At 38.7% G+C, this 21,741-nt stretch overlaps 1 protein-coding gene across 1 annotated transcript; it reads left to right on the top strand.

Annotated features, from left to right (window-relative positions):
• Positions 1–443: 443 nt before the first annotated feature.
• scara3 (scavenger receptor class A, member 3) lies at positions 444–20,888 on the top strand. Its single transcript, XM_005475068.4, has 12 exons — positions 444–966; positions 11,386–11,421; positions 12,245–12,289; positions 13,354–13,473; positions 15,787–15,867; positions 16,311–16,429; positions 16,520–16,764; positions 17,197–17,416; positions 17,696–17,784; positions 18,015–18,207; positions 18,573–18,750; positions 18,849–20,888. The coding sequence occupies exons 1-12, from the start codon at positions 960–962 to the stop codon at positions 19,340–19,342; spliced, it is 1,827 nt and encodes a 608-aa protein (XP_005475125.1). The 5' UTR covers positions 444–959; the 3' UTR covers positions 19,343–20,888.
• Positions 20,889–21,741: the final 853 nt, after the last annotated feature.

The raw sequence follows: 21,741 nt of genomic DNA, 5'->3' as shown, positions 1-21,741 counted from the left end.
GGCCGGATGTGTGTGTGTGTGTGTGTCGGTGTGAGAATTACACCTGCTGTTAGTCTAACTCACGGGTAGTCAAGGTTAAGGGGAGCAAACTGAGAGGACTGCAAACTGGTGCCAGGTCTGGATTATGGCTTTGACATGTGTGTTGTAGTGTGTGCACTGGTGTGTTTTCAAAGAAACTATTTTCCTGTCTCACAGGCCAAGGCCACAGATATTCAAGGTGCTCACTCCACAGTGTTCAGACATTTGTTAGCAATTAGCCTCGGCCACAAAACTGACGTTCAACAAAACACACGGACCCTCCCTGCCTCCCTCTCCCCCTCCCTTTGCCTTTGCATTCTGTCCTTTTCCCTGTCCCTCCCTCGTTTTTTACTTTCTTTGTTTCCCTCCCATATCTCTCTCTCTCTCTCTGCCTCCCTGCCTCCTTGCTTATATCTCTCTTACCAATCCTATGCTTTCTCTTTATCCGGCCATGCTCCAGTTGTCCCTCCCTCTCTAAAGCTACACATGGTTTCTGTCTAAGGAGCTTTAGCTTTCTCAGGCTCTGGATGGGAGAGGGATGATGCCAGAGAGCTGCAGGCAAATACACATGTGCAAAAGTTAGACGAGCTTTGATCACCTTCCTTCAGCATCGACCAATTTTTCAGAATATTTCTAATAATCCAGATATTGCATAGTTATTTTTTTTCTAAATTTTAACAAAGATTGTTTTATTCTTCACCACTTTGGATGTGAATGAACGTCTTTTGTGCATGATTTGCTTCTTTTTTTCAAAGTTGGAGGTGCTTTTTTTTTCTCGCTTTCTCTGGAAATTTGGTCACCGCTGGAACGATGCGCATGAATGACCCATTGGTACACTGCTGACTACTTCTACTTTTTCTTTGCACTTGATTTTGAGAAGAAAAAAAAAATAGACTGCAACAAGTTAGCAACACTGCAGACGATATCTGGAGCCAGAAATCATGAAAGGTAAAGAGACTTCACCTACAACATCTTAGCATCTAGAAATGCAACTTCTTCCTATTTCACCAACTTATGAATGTGCAAAAGATCCATCTTATGAAAACATAGGTGAATTTCCCAGTGTGGAAAACACTTAGAAATGTAGTGAGAAACATTATGTCTTATGGTGAGATGCAGACAGGCACCTGCACAGGGCACTAGCAATCACATATGCTTCTCATCAGCTCTGAAACCTGGCAGTGCAGATCCTGAGAAAGTGCATGTGTTGTTGTTGGATGTGACACTTTGATCAGTCATCTTTAAATCTCTATAATGTGTATATGCGTGCACCACAGCCCTGTCTCATAAAACTTTAGATACTCTCTAGCCATGCCAATCTACCGCAGATTGACTTCATATTCTGCTTAAGATAGGGCGGGTGAAAATATACGAGTTGAATTTGAGTATTTTTACAACAGTCTATGCAAGGAAAACTGCCAACGGCTGTGAAGAAAGCAGAAGTACTTAGATAGTTTCCAGAGATACAGTATGCACAGCAGTCACATGGGGGGAGTGGATACAGAGGGAATGACTGAGCAGGAGTGAGAGGGAGAAACCAAAAAGGACTAACAGCTTAAAAATACGTGGAGATGTCCTCACATATTCATTATCATAACTGATAATTTGTTTGCTTTACTTTGAATGATCTCTTTTAACTTTCAAGGTTTATGTTTACCATATAAGAAGAGTATATTTGGTGGAAATATCAATCTCTACCTCTAACTGGTACATTGAGCTTAAATGGGGGAGAAGCTTCACATGAACCACAGGGGGACACAGCAAATTAACTCCAAGAACAGTACTCGTCTCAGCCATACAGTGCAGGAGGTCTGTTAGTGGTTTCAGTCCAGCCCAGCCAGAACAAAACATGCTGCCTCATACATTCCTCCCAGAATGGAGAGGAGGGGGAGAGTCCAAAAACAAGGAGGTGGAGGGAAAGGAAAAGCAGGCAGACAGGTGTATGGCTGGCAAAGGAAAAGGAAAGAGTGAGCAAAGTGGAGGCCTGAGAACATTTTCATGTTCTCAGTGCAATTTTTGCTGTGGAAGCTTTATATAAATTTACAGTCAAAGCATCGTGAATTTGAAGTGAAAGGAGAAGAAGGAGACTATCTGGAAGCTGTGTTGGCTTCTTGTCACTGTATTCAGAGTGCGTTTCCTCATTTGTTTTTTCTAGCTTGGATTCATAATCTAAATGTTTCTCCTGGGCATTTTCACGTTTTCACATTAGAACTAGCAGCACAAAATGTTGAATGTGATGTTGAATGTGCAACTTGATCTTTAATTAAGACCTTAGCAACATTATAAGTTCCAGCTATAACAGTGGCTGTTTGTTTTTCTCCCCTCTTCTCACCACTTTTATGTGTAAACAAAGCTTAATTCTTTCACTGCATCACAGTTTAGATACTTATATTACTGGACTTCGATGAACTATGTGGACTACATACTAACTTGTTTATGAAAAACTTTTGACAGGGTCATACTGTCTCACATTGAACACGACACGTCGTGGTACTTGCTGGAAATGTGAACTGCAGCCTAATTTTGTAATCACTTGCAACTTGTTGAGCCCCTGACTGCACAAAATACTCGATTCTTCTAGTTGTAGTTGACAGTTTAACTCACACAAACAACAAACAATGCCACAACTAACCGCAGTGCCCGAATAGAATTTGATACTGAATTTGTCAGACCGACAGCAAAGCCTCCTGCTACTGACTGAAATGTTGCTGTCTTTCCATGCCACACCCAAAACAAAACCAAAAACTCTCATTTACCTTTTTAGTGTAATAATAATAGCATTAATTACCTTTATTTTAACATCTCTCAGTATCTCTATAAATCAGAGTTACACGCTGCTTCCTATAATTGACAAAAACTAGCATTAAAACATTCCAGAATCCACGAAATGAGCTAAAATAAGAATGCAAGAGAAAAGATGAAAATTTAAGATGAAATGATAATTTTTTTTTACAAAAGCCAGTCTATAGCTACATATAGATTTTTTAGGTTGTTTAATGGTAGCTTAAAAAGTTTGTTCCACAGCATTGGGCTTAAAACTGTGAAAACATTGTCCCCCTTTGTTTTAAGCCTGGGCGGTGGAGCCTGTAACAGCAACTACCGTAACAGTAGCTCACTGTAGCTCAGGCGGTAGCGCCACCTACTAACTGGAAGGTCGGTGGTTCGATCCCAGTCTGCGCGAGTGGGTGTGAATTGGTGAATGAGGCAAGTTGTGTAAAGTGCTTTAAGTGGAAAAGTCCTGTATAAGAACTGGTCATAGAGGGGTTAGGGCCATACCATTAACAGATTTAAAAGTAATCAGCAAAATCTTAAATTACATTCTGCAGGAAATGGGAGGCCAGTGTCATTTTGCAAGGACTGGGGGTCAAAGACTATGAATGGGAAACTGCTGCATCATTTAGGGATCTATACAGTGAGTTTCAATGGCAATGGCAGTTGAAGATAAAAACATAAAATCCCGTGTGTGTTTACAGTAGCTTAATTGAATATGTCAGTAAAAACAGCAAAATATAATAAAGCAAAAACACGACTAGTAAGTGTAGACCTTTATGAACAAGAATGTTTTGAGTCTGTTTTTAAATGTGTGCACAGATGCACAGACATATCTGATCTCAACTGAGTGATCACAGCGGTCTAATCTGGAGGAGATGAGGGTGTGAATAAGCTGTCATATTACATGGATGAACTAGTCTGACCTTAGCCATGTTTCTAATCTGTGCCAACAAGCCTGGACGAGACTTTAAACACACTAGTTGAAAGTAAGATGATGATGAAAAAACACCCAGGTTATCCCAGGTAGGGAGAGATGCAGCTAATGTAGCTAATAGTTATTCTGTTAGCTTTGCAGGTAAGTTTTTGCAATCTGAGGTATACTGGATTGATTTTTATGAGTTTTAGTTGAAATCCTTACAGAGATATTATTATTTAACAGCATTTTGATCCATTACTGTTTTGTTTCTTATGCTGCTGTTGTTTTTAGTCGAGCCAAACAAAGGCATTCAAGTTTTTGTAGTACTAGTTTCTGTGGTGCAGCCTATTTTGATTTGGTACAGTTGAGCAAACACTGGTGTTAATTAGACTCCAGAACAAAAAGAATAAAAAATGAAAAATGATGTCCAAGCTGTCAACTGTACACTTTGGCTAGAAAACTTTTGGAGTGAAAAGATGAGGAAGTGATTATAAAGTTTGAGGGTGAGTAAATACAGAAAGTCTTTGAAAATACACAGTTGTTGAAGATTGTACATTTCCTTTGGCCTCGCAGTCTTACTGTATAAAACTAACCAGGCCTTTCTTCCTTCTTTTTTTTTTTTTACCTCCTCAGCCTGGTTTTCCAAATCAGTTTAATCTAGAACAAACATGATCCATTTACTGGATGTTAACTGCAAAGATCTTGTGTTTTACTGCCTAACCACAATAAAAGAGTGCTCTATTGAAATGGCTTTTCTATACGTTATGGTTCACAGTTTGCAGCAACACATACCAACCATTTATATTCTTTTGCAGAAACCACGCATTCCAGTCACAGGGCACCTAAATGGCTGAGATGTCAACAAAGCTTTAGAAAGGGACTCATTTGACTTTATGAGTTGTGGTCAAGACCTCCACTCTGATCTGGAGGAGGCCCCATCTCCTAACTCTGGTTCCACTTAAGGCTTGGATTTGCAGGAGGAGGAGGTTTTACTGGTCAAAACAGCAGAATGAACCAATGAAGGATGGGAACATGAAAAACTATTATGATGTGGAGTGGGCATCTCTATTTGAACAGAAAATTGGATCATGCAGTGAGTGATGTGGGGAGGTCAGAGGGCATACAGAGCCTGTTATTTACCGAGGATAACATTTTGTACAATGCCTGTAGCGAAAGTAAAGTCCAAAGGGAGAAAAAGGGTGGGTATGGGGTTTGGAAAGTCCAGAGCCCCCTGAGATAAAACCTCAGCAAAGGAACCACAAACATGAAGTGGTGCTGATGGTTAGCTGAATCAAATACAGGCGTGGTGCTGCTTTCACAAACACCAAAAGTCAGAGAGTAAAAGATCAGAACGACATCCTGAGATCTGACTGTTAGACTGCAGGAAGTTTATATTTTCCACAACCTTTCTTCTTCCCTTAGAAGCATATCAGGGACACAGGAAAGGCTGTTCAAAACTGCTAGTGTTGATATTTTCATAGTTTTTATGGTTGTTCATTGTACATCGTCTACACATGAGGGCTTTGACAGCCACAGGCTTTACCTGTGGATGCTTGTCTGCATGACTCAGTAGTTTTTGTCTGTGGCTTTCATGGTTTGGGAAAGATTAGGGTTAATCTTAAAGCTACAGCATGAAGCAATGCCCCCAAACATGTCCACCAAGAGGTGGATTTCAGAGTTTGGTGTGGAAGTTTAGCTGATCTCTGCTCCATCCAACACCTGCGGGATAAATGGGAATGTAGACTCCGAGACCACTTTGTGTGAACGGGACCAAGAAAAACTTTGCAAGAAGAATGGAGGCTGTTGTAGCAGCAGATGGTTTTTGGCATTTCTGGTTGTGTTTTATAATCTTTATTCCTATTGGTGTTCACACTGAGGACATGAACTATTCATTGTGCACAGAAATACCGAATGTCTCAAATGTCTCACAAAGAATGTCCATAATATAAATATATTTTGATTGTTTTGTACTTTTATTCTTATTTTTAATCTTGTTGGACACAGAGTATATAATGTATCTATTTCCATTTCTAGTCCTTGCTTTATGATTGTTTTCTGATTATGATGCATCTTTGTGTTGCATATTCTGTCCTTCACATGTTTCCTCTAAAAAAGCAAAGAGTTCAGTTTAAACTGCGTCAATGTTTGTTTACCTAAACCGTGTAAATCCGTTGTACATAGTAAGGTTCACACATTTTTAAACACTTTTTTTTTAGCCGTTTAACAAAACATACTAAAGTCATATAATGAGTATGGGCTTTGCTTTAATTTGAAGGATTGTAAACAAATATTGTATTAACCACCACGCCTTCACAGCCTTTTGTATACACAAGTGGCTCAAAAGACTTATTTTAAATACTTTGTCAATGATCCTTTGCAAATGAGGTCTTTGAAGTTTGGAGTCAGAGGACCACCAAAGAATGGGATTTCTGCTATGATGTTTTTCCAGGCCTCTAGTGCATCTCTCTTCATTTTCCATTTCTTTGTTTGTCTTTCTACCTTCAGCTTGCTCTTTTAAGTGAAATCCATTCTTGATCGATTTGAGATCAGTTGATTAACGCGAGCATGGCTGCATATTTCACCTCCTATCTTTCAAAAATTCCTGGCTTGCTTTTTGTTGTATTTGTTGGGTCATTACCAATCTGTGCTGTGAAGCACCATCCAGCCAACTTTGCTGCAGCCAGCTGAATCTTCCTGGTCCTGATCTTAGTTTAATCTGTCTAATGAGCGCTGTTACAGAACTGGTCTAGCTGTCTAATCCTCTAACTGTTAACTGAGGAATGTTCTGAACTATTTTCTATAGTAAACACTTTTTTTATACACTTTTTTTATAGAAAAATTGACATGGCTTCCTCCTGGATAAGGCTCGACCACCTTGCTTGACCATGGAAAGCATCCTATGATCATCCACGACCGTGGTCCTCTGTGGACCTCAAACTTTTTTATGCAAATAGCCACATTCATCAAATAACTTTGACCTGAATATGTTTTATACACAAATTGTGCTATCACATGTACATTAACAATGCTATATGCATGTAAGGTCTCTAACTCGGTTACATAGGTCACAAGCACAGTTACCATATAATCAGGGCCAGCTGCTTTCATACACCACTTAAACCTGGTATATGCATGTGATCAGTATAACTTACCTGTCAGGGGGAAAATGCCCATTTATTTGACGTATAAATGCACAGGGATCTGAAAGCAATGAGGTTTTTATGGGTGTAAAGGTAATCCGCATGTGACCACATCCTCAGGGAGAAAGGTCTAGCCAGAGATCTAACCCCTGACTGCTGCTGAGTATGCCTGGGATGTACTGGAACGAACAGGAGGATGGGGTACCTATGTACAGGTGTCCATTACCACAGCATGGATGGACCTACATAATACCCCGCAGAAGGTTTTAATGTTTTGGTTGATTTATTCGATAGAAATCTGTTTTTATTTTCTTCACTTTTATCTTATTACACCTCGCAGCAGTTATCCTAAACCCTGAAGGTGTTATTCTCAATTAATGACGAAATTTGAACCAGCTGAATCAATGTTGCAATGGTGCTTTTGAGTAATCTGACCCTATCAGTGACAGGAAAGCAAAGGGTTTTTTATGTGAACTGTTTATGCAGATGCTCTGTGTTTGTTTAATTTGGAGGGAAATGCTTTCAGACCATAGGTGGTAGGTTTGTGAAGCACAGCAAATTATTAAGACTGCCTTTCCACTGAACCAAAACATACTTTTAATATGGTAGGGCTGTGTTGTGCTGCTGTCAGATCAGCTCAGTTCTGGTCTGTGTGTGTGTTGGACACGACAGCTTCCCCACTAACGAGACAGACATAAGAGGGGTTTTTTTTCCACTGAGAGAAGCGAAAACACGACAAAAAAAAAAAGTGCAAGTCAAAGGAAGCAAAGGAGAGTCATACATGTAGAGCTGTTGGATATTTCTGGTTGAATACAGTTTTAGAATTTGAATTTCAACTTCCAGTAACAGACAGTGTGCTGGCATTCAAACATATTTATACCACAAAAGTCCAAAAAAATTCCAGGAATTCAGTTTTTCCGCCAAGTATGTGCTTTAGTCAGGGTGGGAAGGTCTCTGAACAGGATTTATACCTCTTTTAGACAGACATGAGGGCTCTTCACCAAAACCCACATTTAAATTTATTACTACTTTTAATTTCACTGTTACAACATGAAGCCAGTTGCAAGATTTTTGAGCAATCCATGATTTCTTTATGGTTTGTCAGGAAAATGGGAGATATAATTGCACAAACTCTGTTTTTACCTTATGTTGTAAAGTTCTGAACACAAACTTCTGAAAATTGCTTGCTGTTTGCAGGGTTAAATTTACTGTTTTGGCCAACTTAGGTCAGCAGAAGAGACTGCAGAGTCCCAGTTTAGCTAGTAGTAGGTATAGTGGAAATTACAAATTTAACAAATGAGTCATGGCTGAAAGATATTGAGGGGACAAGCTGTTAGGCAACAGTGCTAACCACCATGTTACTATATAATGATTTATTTAATGATGTTTTTAATTGAACTCATTCTGGCACTTGTGGCCCTCCATACATCACAGAAATCATGAAATATTTAATTAATTAAAATGAGAAATAATTAATTGAAATAGGGACATCAATAAATGTATCATTAATTAATTAAAATTGCCAATAAATAATTAAATGATTTAAATGAAACAAATTGAATTGAATTTAACTGATGACATGTTCAATCAATTATTTATTTATAAATATAGTTAATTCATTTTGGCACATGTGGCCCTCCATACAGGTTTGATTTTTACTTATAATGAGTGTTAGAGAAAAAATAGCAGTAAGTGCCAAGTGTTGCAGGTATTTAGTTAAACAAGCACAGGCTGCAGATCACATCGAGCACTTCAGTAACAGCTACACGTTTGTGAAAGCTAATGACAAAGATTTTTTGCTGATCAGAGTAGCTGGCCACCAGGTGCAGATTATTATAAAAAGTCTTTCTTGCCACTGTAAGCATGGCCTCAGTCCATAATAACCTGAAGTTCTTTCTCTCACTCTTTCCCCTTTCTACTCCCTCCCCTTCCCTCTGCCTCCACCCATCTTATGTCAGCCTCAGTGTTTTGTGACTCGTCCACCCAGACCTGACCTCAGCCATTTCGGCACTGACTCACATAAACATTTACCTCATTGCTGCTTTTGCAAGTGTATACTTTCTTCTATCAAAACTTCACTAACATTGTTCTCCAAATAGATCCTACGGTTTAATTTCATTTGACCTAACCTAACATATATTTTCCCTAATTTCATCCAAGCCTAGAATCCCTGTTTGTTTTCTCATTTGTGCCATGTGTAACCAGAACCCAGTCATCTGAGGGCGACTGTGTGTGTCTGCATTACACACACGTTTCTTTTCTTTCAACAAAAGTTGCACTAAAACCGTCTCTCTAGTTAAAAAAATTAATGTCTTACAGTCCACCATTGGTTTAGTTCTCCTGTCGTTTTTCTTTTGTCCTATTTTTTCTCACTAGCGGAGGCCAGACCTCGCCTCATGTTGAGATGATGTTGTGGCTAACCGCAGAGATTGATCCACAGCAGAAATTCCACAACATGTTTTTGCAACACAGAAACATTTAAGGCAGTTTTCACTTATATAACAATGCACAAAAGAGACCAAAGTTATGTTGCACAGTGGAAATCTCAGACCAAACAACTCTTACACCTGCTCATTAACATGTGGCAAACCTTTCACTAAATGCTGCAACCTCTGACTCTTTTTTCCACAGCTCTATGGCGCAAAGGAGTAGTCCCTTAAAAACACTGTTTTTCATAGCTCTAAACATTCATTACATAGTCTAAATATATGTCCATATCCTCGTCAAAATGTCACAAAAGAAATACAAGAAATGCTAAGTTGCTGCTGAATAATTTTGTCTGTGACCTGTGTAAGGAAACATTCAGGGACTAATAAGTCACTAACAAAACAGTCAAAGTAATCATTTACTGTCACATTCCAAAAACAATCCATAGAGATGTTTTTCACTCTATGGATTCCACACGAAGACAGTTAGGATGAAGGTGCGACAAACACAGCTAACAATTAACCAGGAGACTCTCGCTGCAGATGGCTGCCTCTCCCTGAGCCTGGTTCTGCCGGAGGTTTCTTCCTGTTAAAAGGGAGTTTTTCCTTCCCACTGTCGCCAAAGTGCTTGCTCGTAGGGGATCATATGATTCTTGGGTTTTTCTCTGTATGTATTATTGTAGGGTCTACATTACAATATAAAGCACCTTGAGATGACTGTTGTTGTGATTTGGCGCTACATAAAAAAAATTTATTTGAATTGAGACTGGAATTGGTCTCATGTTTGGGAGCACTTTTAGGTTTCACTTACACATTCATTTTACATGACACTTCTGATATTTTTTAAGCATAAAAGTTGGTTTAAAATATCTTTTATGATGTTAAACACAATTGGAAAATCTTATTTGGGCTCTGATTTGCCCATGTATATACAGTTAGCATCCAAGATTGTTCAGGCCTAAAAACAGCTTTTATGAACTACCTATATATTCCTTTTCTATAGACGCCAAGGCACAGATGGTTTATAGGAAATGATATTTTAGAGATACAAACCATCTTGAGTGGACTAATGACCTTGTTAAAGAATGTACAATATAAATATTAGATCTGAGTAATAGCAACCTAGAAAGAAAATCAGCTGAGCAGCCAGTGAAGAAGCCAGAAGATGAAGTCCACCTGCATACATGGATGTATATAATTAGCCATGTCAGTTGGTATGCAGTTAGCTCATGCTCAAACCACTTATCCCTCAATTTACTTGCAAAAGGGCAAAAGCAACAATCCATTTTAGACTCTACAGCAAAACGTTTGATAAACATACACTATCTGTCCAAGAAACATTACTGGAAAGTCAAATACTTTTAGATGCAAATGGAAAAATATTAAACATAAAATGTCAGCAGTCCCACAACCCAGTGTGGCACACTGGATGAATTCTCCAAAGTATCCAAGCTCGTCAGCAACTTGTCAGCTCTTATGTTATTTATTTTATTTTATTTTATTTTAATAGTGTATGGTTTTGATTTCCGGCTCCTTTTCTTCAGAAACAGTTTCCCCTGTGGTCAGCATGAGTGATTGCTAAACTTCCAGCTCCACACCCACAGTGTTCCAGGTGCAGTTGTATGCCGCACATTTAATAATGTGCGATAAAGCCCCAGCACTTACTTGCAGCTATGAAAACACGAAGTCAAATGCATCTGGGGATTTTTAAGTAATCTAGCTTCATTTGGTTTGTTAGGCACTCTGCGGTCATATCAAGTCGTGCTTACTCCAGCCTTTTCCATGACTGTGTGTGATGACAAATTTCTCAGACTCACAAAAAACACAACACTCCCACCAGAGTTTTTCATGCTTCGCACCACCGTGGGACTGGTTTGTCCTGAGTGAGCAACAATTCAGAGAAATCATCTAAAAAGAACAAAAACATGCATTTTTTGGGACAGCAGCTTCATGCTGTGTGCGCTCGGTACAATGCACACTTGAAGGGAAATAGGGAGGCAGCTGGTTTGTGTGATTTATGAGAGGAGTAATAAAACTTGTTTGTGGCTCCAGAGGAGCTGAATTTCACTCAGCTTCATTTTTTAAATGTCTGCTTTTTGTCTCTCTTTGACAGACAACTATGGTGGATATGAGAACCAGCTTTTCAAAGGTAATGATCAAACTCTTTTGTTGTCCTTGGTGAAGAGCCATGGATGTGAACCAGTTCATTATGCACGACTCTCAATTTGCCATCACTTGTATTCACATTCTGTAGACACAAATTTAACATTGAACAGACACAGGTTTAATTTTCTCCTGAGAAATCAAGTTAACTGGTCTCAGAGAAAAGCAAATAAGCCATGTGCTGTATTCATGTTACTTCTTTCTGACTTGTAAAAGCAGTGATATTGACATCCAGATCATAACTACAAGTAGGATTTTTTAAAAGCTCCTGGTAAGAAGCCTCGGAGAAACCTCAGTTTTATTGGACAGCACGCATACAAGCTGTCAGGACCCAGTCAGTTAATTTAAGGGTCCCGTGGTATACTGTTTTACCTGCTGGGTTTCTCCACAAATCATGCTGGATATCTTTGGAATAAAAATGGTCTTCCTGCCTATACTGGACGTTATGTGGCTCCGCTGATATAAACCACATTCACACTGAGTGCAAATAGTGGCCTCAAGTAAACTTCTCGGCTGATGTAATTACATCCATAGCCTGTGAGATTTATCATAAGAATAAGAAGAAACCATATGATTACAGCTCTGTTTAATAACAAGTGTCTGGAAGCTAGCTGGATCAACGTTGACAATTCAGATATGAAAACTTATCCATCACCTTTCAACCCTTATGTGCTTCTTTTAAGGCCTTTCTATTACATGGGATGGAGATTTAAAGAATTGAAAATGCCATAATGATGAATAAAACTTGTTTTTATTTCAAAAACACCATCTTTTCAACTTCTTTTGTTTGCATTTTCTTTGTTCTTCAGAGGAGGACTTCACTGGAGAGGAGGAGGAAATGCCTTCATTTAGAGGTAAGGGCCACATGAACAAATCTAACAAGGAAAAACAGCATCATCATAGGATGGGCTTTTTTTTCTTCCCCCAGCAGTGACTTGTGTACAAATTGTAGGTTTGGTGAGTTTGTTATGTTAAAAAGCTCCAGTCCAGTAATACAGTTTTAAAATATGCCTAACATCAGTCCAATCAATCCATTATTTGTAGTTGAAATCATACCAGTTGAGTTACAATTAACTGAAGCATTTTAGCAAAATAAATGTTATTCTTAGAGAATAAAATACCAGATGTGAACAATTTTCAATTTTTATATCAGTTTGAGCTTTGGGACACCCTGACGAGAATGATTCACTATATACTGACTTAATAGATCAGTTGCATCAGTCGAGTCAATAAATGGCAGAATATTGACAAAAACCCCTCTAAAGTAGCACATTCAGAGATGAGCTGAACATCGATAGACCATAGAGGCTGAAGAGCACATTTGTTTCTCAGCAGTTGATTGAAAATTAAAAACAAAATTAATGGAGTTACATTTTTCATGCATATATGAATATAAACACAACTGGAATAGTTGTGTGTCTCTCATATTAACTCTAAGATGATATTAAATAAGTCAGTTTGGTGTTCGTGACTTATTCCTGTTGCCCCCAAGCGGGAGAAAATAAATACAATTAAAAGAGTTATATGTCAAAACATGACAGTCCCTGCAGCCGAATCTGGTCTGTCCCACTAAGAAATTTGGAGATGATATCTAGGACCAGAGTATTAGCTGTAGATATTTTAAATACTATACGTATCAGTTCAACATGTACCTCCAGTATCTTGTGGCTCAGGTCATGGTCAGTAGACCACACCGTACCATTTCTCTGCCCTAACGATGTGGTTTCTATGTTTTTGCTAGTATTGGTTTTTTTGTCATTGTTTTTTTTAATTTAACTAAAGAATCTGGATACTTTTTTTTATGAGCGGTTAAGTTTACAGTAGATACAACTAAATGATCAGATCAGATAATCAATTTTGTTTTTCCTTTGCTAATTTACTCACTTTGTTGACTTTGTTCGTATGATTTGATCTCCAGGTCGTAGTCGAGGTGGCTGCGTGCGCTGCCAGCAGAGCCATTCTCTTCAACTGGCTGTGAAAATCCTCTACGGATTTGTTGCCTTCCTAATCATAACTGTTGCAGTGCTGGCTTCACTTGGTGAGCTCAACTTGACTTTTGATTTGCTCTAAATGAAAACACAGAGGTCTTCCTCATGCAGAGAATTGGTTGGACGCAGTCAGCCGTGTGATTTGATTAATAAAAACATGCTCTATGCATTAAAATGAGTGAAAAGCACATCAGATTTCTCTACATACATTTTAGTTGCCTGAATAGTTCACTCCCCAAACTCCCATAGATCAAGTGAATATGTTCCTGGATTCTGTTGCCCATGTTTTACCTGACAGTTACTCAGCACCAGCAGGTGCTTTTTACATCAGCATCACTTTTTATTGGGCTTGAAAGCCGTAAATCTTTATGGTTTACAATTGTTCAGGGACGTCAGAGGATAGAGTGAGGCAAGAACTGATTCAAAATCCCTCAACACACAGAAGGCTGCATTCAGATACACATCCTAATAAAGCCCAGTTTTGAATTAGGTGTGCCACAAAATGCGTGTGGGCATTTTGTGTAATTTTTCATTTGCAAATGTGCTGGAAACCTGGACGGAGTGTGCATGTTCATCATCTGCCATCAGCAAGTGGTTTCAGCGAACATTTGGTTGTCAGGAGTAACCACATTTTAAGTAGGGGATTTTTGAGCCCTTTATGCTTAATTTCCTTCCTTTTAGACCATTTCTGCATCTATTAATAATGTTTTTTTATTGTGTGTAAAGAAAAGGACACAAATCAGACACCATTCATTTTCAATGTAGGATTTAAACCACAGTTAGTTAATAGTTTTAGCAGAATATCAGTTGGAAATATGCCTATAATTTTTCTTTAGTTTTCTCCCTTTATATTTACAAAAATACTATTTTACTTAAGCAAAACTGTTCCCCCATAAACTGTTCCAAACTCTAAAAAGAGGAAACCTCAAGTATTTCTCTTGTCTCTAATTCATACAGAGCTACACTGAAAATCAAATGCATATTTTACCATTTGTTTTTTTTCCACTATACAGGACAATTAGCTAGGACTAATTTGACAGCTGATACTGTTGCATCAGGTTCTCAAATCACAAAAAGAATAAAAAACAAGCTTTTTCATTTCTAATGTTTTATGTCACAGGACATACTAAAAAAATATCACTTTTTCCTTTAAAACTTGATCATCAGCAAGTTTAACCACCTCTTTAAGGGCAGTTTGGGAAGTTTGCTGTATATCTTAACACAATGTTGCAATTTTCCCAGGACTGAATGTCCAAGCAAATTCACCCAAAGTTTAGACTGTGCAAGTTTAGCCAGAAAGATTGCAAAAGACCCAAGAGCTACATCTCAGACTCTACATCCCTCATTTGGTATGTTACATGTTAAAGTTAATGACAACGCAATTAGAAAAAGACTGAACACGTATGGCTTGTTTGCAAGGGTTGCCAGGAGTCTTGCCAGGAGAAATCGAATTCTTTCTAAAAAGAGCACAACAGCATGGCTTAGGTTTGCAAAATACATTTGAATAAAACACACTGACACAGTGTCAACTTCCAGTACAGCTGCGCAGCACCAAAGTACTAAAACTTTAATACCATTAGAAGAAGTCACGCACTTGGCCGCAAATCCCATCTGTGAATATGCACAAGAAGAGAAACAGTAATCTTTGATATTCGATTCCCTGCTGAACATCTGTTTTTTAACAAGTTTTTTTCTGCGGTTTTACCCCTTTATGGAAAAAATATTTTGGGGAATGAAATTTTGAAACATATGCCACCAGATGCATATACCCCCCCTGCCTCCCCCCTCCCAAAAAAAAAGAAGATTTACTCATTCACATTCATACATTTAAAATATATTCTGTTGCTTCAACGAATAGAAGAAGCCATGTTCAACTGCACTGTTACATTAGCTAGTATGTGCACATGTGGAAGCATTTATATATGCAAACAAACTATGGAGCGGCCTCTAATAATCCCCTGGGTCAAAGCTTAGGATGTTGAAAAAGCTAACTGTTGCTAAACTGCTGTTAGTGACTTGGGAAATATGTTGAGGGATTATAACCTGAACAGCTGGATAAACCATCATTCATAATTAGTGTTTTGGCCAACGAAAACTTTAGGTGTTTTGTTGTCAGGGCTTAAATGACAACTTCCTGTTTTTACTCCTTTAAGTATCTCTTATTTCCTGTTAACACCAAGTTACTGCTGTTGTTAATTATTTCCTCCTTACATGATTAAATCTAATGATTTCATTCCCCATTTACCCCAGAGCACTCGGATCGCTCACTATTATTGTTCCTTCACTTATATATAAGTTATATATATTTAAGTAAAACTGTTTAAAATACTTTGAACTATTTATGTGTAATTCTGTGTACTCAGTGTTCAGGAAGATGGACAGCCTCTCTGAAGAGGAATCAGCTTACTACAAAAAGATCACAAAGGTCCAGCAAGGAATCGAGGGTAAAGTAACTTTTTTTTTAATACTCACTTTGATCTGAAGAACTATGAGAAAAATATCAAGGATTTTTTTTTCACAGCTTGTTCTTGCACATTTGTTGAATTGAACTGTTTTACTTACATTCCTACCAACTTCTGGGATTTTATATATTCCTAAAAAAGCTTTAATTGCATTTCAGTATGTAAGTAAGTATGACAGGAGTTGACTGTCTGTTATGACATGGATCAGCACATTTTTTAACATATTTAAATTCAGGAAGGTTTACCTTACAAGCTTCAGCTGATTGTTTAGCTGTCTGATACATTAGTTTTCTTCTTCTGTTCACTCAGTTACACATTAAGAATTTGGTTGTGTGGTCAGCTGTCAAATACAGTAATTTAGAGCAGCTATCAACCCTGCTTCTTTTTCTCTGATATTCACGTCCTTTTTTAACTTCCCGTCCCAGATGTGAGGGCCACATCTAACTGTTCAGGCTGCCTGGATGCAACTCTGTACAGTGAGGAGATCAGTAAGCTGAAGAAAGAGTTTGAAGACATTCAGAGAATGATATTGGCACAGGAGCAGGTATGGTGGCCCTCAAAAAAAGTTCAAATAATAAAAGGGGACCAGTAGTTTAAAGCCCAAAGAAAATTTACCACCATTGTTCTTCTCCAGCACCTGGACCAAGCCTCCCAGACCCAGGCCACGCTAAAGGATACAAGTAACCGGCTGACACGTGACATCCAAAACCACCTTATGTCGATCAAAGTTCTCAATCAGTCACTGGAAAGGTACCTGGATCGGGTGGAGGGCTGGAAGGACGTGGTTGAAGAAACTCAGGAGAAGATAAAAACACTGCTGGAGGATTCGTTTGACATCAAAGCTACAGCGCATCAAGTTAACACAACAGTGGCACACAGGTGAATGAAAAGCTGAGAAAGGACAGATGTGACTAGATCATACACTTAATGGAGTATGCTCTGTGTTCAGATTTATGAATGGAGGAAAGCATTTTGCAACACCAGTAACCTTAAACTATACAGCATCCACAGCCTGCCGGACTATTTTACTTTTTCCTCAACTCTACATGTATTCACCTTTAAGGGTGATGCTCATTTATAACTCCGTGTTTTCATGCTTGCACTCTACTAGAGTAGGTTTGCACAATTCACAGTTCATAATAATCCTGATTTAGGTTTTATTGAGCCTTGGTGCAGTTCTCAATACCTCCAAAGTTCTTGTTGGTTGCCCCGATAAACAAAATATTAGAACATCAGGTGTGTGTCTGAGATCACTGTATTAGGGATATTTGCCCTTATTATCAACACTGCTGTGATCCCTCTACCTGTTAGTACACAGTGGATAGATGCCCTGCAGAGAAAAGCAGATGAGGACACGTCTGTCCTCCATAAATTGACCAGTGACTGGCAGAACTACAGCCGGGTTCTGAGTGCTATCAAGTCCAACACCAGCAGCACAATGCAAACCATCCGCTTCCTACAGAACAACATCGTAGCAGATCACCAAAGGATGGCCATATCCACTGAGCTCTACTATGATCTCACTCACCAGGTTAGTGCATTTGTAAGCTTGATTGTTCTTAGATATTCATAAACAGACTGTGTTAAATAAAAAATCATTCATAAATGAAGAGATATGGTTGTTTACATGGCCATAAATCAATTAGGAGGAACAGTTATCGGGATTTAAATTGATTCTAAGTTCCCTTGTCCTTTGGAGAATCAAATGGTCAATTTGCAGCTGGACAGTCTAATCTCTTGTAAATCAGTAAATCAAGCAATTTGGGGACGTGTGAGGATAGGATCCAGATTGTTTGGGTGTTTTCTGCAGGTGATGAACTTACAGATGCAGCTAGACAACGTGTCAACATTCACGGATGAACACGAGGAGAACATGCATGACCTTCACTACCATTCAAGGTAACATTCAAAACACTCAATATCCTTACACTGACTTACTCGTGTTAAGGCTTAATATACCATCAACTCCCTGATTTTTACATTAGTCTGACTTATGTGAAAGTTAAATAGTGAAACAAGTCTGTGGGTGGAGTGATGTTTACATATCATGAAATTGTGTGTATATATATATTAGTATATACACACAGAGACATATCATTCCAGTCAGTAAAAACTTCTGTCCTCTTTAGGTACTATGAGAACCGGACGGGTGAGCGGTTCTCTGCCTTGGATGGTCGCTTGAACTCTATTGAGATGGAGATTGTCTCAATCTCCTCCAGCATCAATGCTACTGTGAGCCATGTCCAAAGCATGTACAAGTACATCAACACCGAGAGTTCGTCATGCCAGACTCGCCTGGGCAGACACACCGATGAACTGCAGGTTGCAAAAAACACAACAACTATATTCTAGTTTTTGAAGTTATTTCTGGAGACCAAACGTTTTTCCGAAACCCTGAAACATATTGCAGTTTCTGTCTGGGTTGTACTAGTTGTCCAATACTAACAGCTTTCAGATTTAAAGTCAGCAAGTGAAAATTCTTAAAGTACACACAAAAGACTCCCAGTAGCAAAACGCTTGTTGACCAGTGCAATTTGCATGATCACTTAGGCTAGTTAGTTGGCTTTAAGGTTAATTAAGCTGATTTTTGATTTGCCATGTAAACTTCAAATATTTTAGCCCTTCTATTGTTAAATTTCAACTGCTTCTCATTATCTATGTGCCCCCTCCTCTCTTTTTTTGTGCAGAACTTGAACAACACAGTCTTGCTACTGCTGCACTTAGCTGACACTCTAAGGCAGCAGAACTTGTTGCTGAATGTCCGACTAGACATGGACGTCAGGAATTTGTCTATGGTGATGGAGGAGATGAAACTAGTGGATGTTCACCATACACAGCTAATACAGAACTTCACTATACTTAAAGGTGGATGTTGCTGTGAATAAACCACAAGAATAGCAAAGAATGCTTTGTTTTCATTTGATTTTTCCTTTTACATTTACAACACCATCTGTTGTCAACAGGCGCTCCTGGACCCCCAGGACCCAAAGGGAACCGTGGTGAAAATGGCCCAAAAGGACCCATTGGGTTGACTGGCAGCAAAGGTGACCGAGGTCCTACAGGAAATCGTGGACCTGCTGGACCTAAAGGTTCTCTTGGTCCCAAAGGAGTACCTGGTGAAAGAGGTCCTAGTGGCAGTAGAGGGCCACAAGGTAGCAAAGGAGATAAGGGGTCCATGGGTCCACCAGGCCCAAAAGGTGAGAGGGGCCAGAAAGGTGATATGGGTCCCCCTGGTAAAGATGGTCTCCCAGGACCTCCAGGGTCTCCAGGGATCCAGGGCCAGGCCGGAATACCTGGCATTACCGGGCCAATAGGACCCAAGGGAAAACAGGGGCCAGTAGGGCCGCATGGACCACCAGGAGCCTCTGGACCTCCAGGCTTGCCGTGCAGCCATGACCGAATCAACAACCCCAGACAAGGGACTGTGGCGCCTGCTGCTGGTTCCAAGAGACAGTAGAAAGAAACATGGAGTCAGATGTAATTTGTCTCGTACGAAGAAGTTGAAGGGGTCATGGTCCAATGCCCAATTACCAATTTCTATGAAACTGAGGAGGACAATGAAGAACTTAATGAACAAGTGCATCAAATCAAATTTAACATGGGGGAGTTAAAAAGGGTTTTCCTGATCCTTTGCTGAACTAAAAAGAAAGGCCTAAAACTACGACAGAACTGCTATTACAAACTGAACTGTTGGTGAGAAGTCAAAATGACCAAGCCTAAAAGCTGACAGTGTTTGGAAAGACTTTTTGGAAGTGGTCTTCATATGACTGATGGGGTCTCTTACAGTGGAAATTATACAACAATAACAAATTACTTTACGGGACAAAATAAAAAGCTAGATCACAAAATCAGTAGGAATATAAAAAAAAGAAAAAGAAAAACATCCATTACTGAATATGAAGTCTTGCCTGTTTAATGTAGCAGAAGCAAAGAATGTGTTTGAGGTTGTTGTCAAGCCGCTAAAACCCCTTGGGGCATAATAAATGGAAGGGTTGTTAACCACAGATTTGGACTTAAGTAGTGGTGTTTTCCATCCAGACTAGCCAAAGGTTTACATCGTCATTCACTACTCTATGGAAAAATATCCACTTGTTCTGACATTATGTACACATTGCTGACATAACCTTGCCAATGGGGGGCACTGTTATTAAAGTGTCACAATTAAAACCGAAATCAGATTTCATTGGAGGTTCAGAGCGGGTACTCTGAGAACTTTTTTTTCTTTTAGTGGGTTCAAAGGTGATGAATTGTTTTGTTGTGGGTTTATTTTTCATGTGAATGTCTCTTACATGCAGTGATTAGTTTTTTTGTGGTAAAGTTGTTAGTTGAAAATAGTAAAAATGAAATCTAAAAACAACTGCTGCTGACATTAGAGATCATAATTTTTTATAATTCTTAGTGTAAGATAGGAAGCTTGATATCACTCCTATGTCTTGGCATGGAGCTTAAAGTGGTGATAAATCTAGTTAAGCATAAAGACTGGAGACATGGAGGAAGGCTAGCTCATGTCTTTGCGAGATACAATATGAAAAAAACAGATTCAGATGTATTTTTTGATCTTTGGAGTAGTAGAGTTGAGCCGAACTGAGTTGTTACTAGTGCGAAAGAAGCACAAGTGCATAACCTCGTATATCCTGACAGTGAGAGAGCTTTATTTTTCTCACATCTAGAAAGAAAGCAAATAAGCTCATTTCACATTATGCGCTACTAATATTTTAAGACGTATGATGCCTGACAGGTCACAGAATTCAAGAAGTTTATGTAAATTTATCAAGTATTAAAAATAAAAACACCAAAATTAGGGATATTTTTTCTTTACACTTTGATAATAGATGTTATGTTTTTTTAATGGTGTTTGGGTCTTAAGAAACACAAATAATCACTGATATGTCAAAGTGAAAGTTTAACAAAACGAATATCATAAAACGTCTGTAAATCTGGATGATGTAATGAAATGCGACTGGCTTGCATTGAACTTCAATAAATACTTATTGTAGAGTTTGTACCGTATCAGTATCCTGTTGAACTTCCAAAGATTATATAATGATGTAAAGAAGGGAGACTGTTTTCGTCCCTACATCAAAACACATTCACAACCCTTCCCCATTAGATTTTTAAGCCTGATTCAATTGTATGTATATAGCCTGGTATTTTAACATGAGTATCTATTATCTAAAACACAGATCATTTATAAAGTTAAAGTCTATAGTGCAATTAGTGCAGTGCAAAGCTGATCACAAATAAGTCGACAACAAAAAATACTTTTGGAATGTTAAATATCACCTATTTTATACAACTACAAAGCACTGTAAATCAGACTGTTAGATGTGACTATTATCAACAATCTGCACTGATATCTGAGAAAGGCTTGTGCAGCTGTGGATGAAACCAGATGAAAACCTCCCTGCAGAAGACTGTGGCTGCCCTGATCTCCTGCTGAATGATATTTTCACAGCCTTGCCCTCTTTTTCCCTGTGCTGGAACATCACATCCCTTGTGGGATGTTAAAGCAACCTGACCTCCAACAAAAACTTCCTTCAGAAAGCCACCAAAAATCCCTTATTCCTTCAGTCTCTTGAGAAGTTATAAGCATAAAGCGTTTCCTTCCTATAAAGCTGAAACAAAAGTGTAATTTTCTGTCATTTTAAAATAATTTAGAAATCCTTCATCGTAATTCAAACCATTTCTTGTCTTTCTATTTTGTAGTTGGGAAGCCCTAAAGCAGACATGTCTAAATTCTTCTCATATGTAGAGCCATAAATCATTAGCAGTGATGCTAAACTGATGGACGGGAAATTTGCAGGGCAGAGTATTGCAGATATCACCACAACCAGCTTTTAACAGAGAGGCAATTGT

The sequence above is a fragment of the Oreochromis niloticus genome, linkage group LG15 (genome assembly GCF_001858045.2).
Source record: "Oreochromis niloticus isolate F11D_XX linkage group LG15, O_niloticus_UMD_NMBU, whole genome shotgun sequence".
In the NCBI taxonomy this organism is placed as follows: Eukaryota; Metazoa; Chordata; class Actinopteri; order Cichliformes; family Cichlidae; genus Oreochromis; species Oreochromis niloticus.
This window is presented reverse-complemented; position numbering and strand designations above follow the sequence as displayed.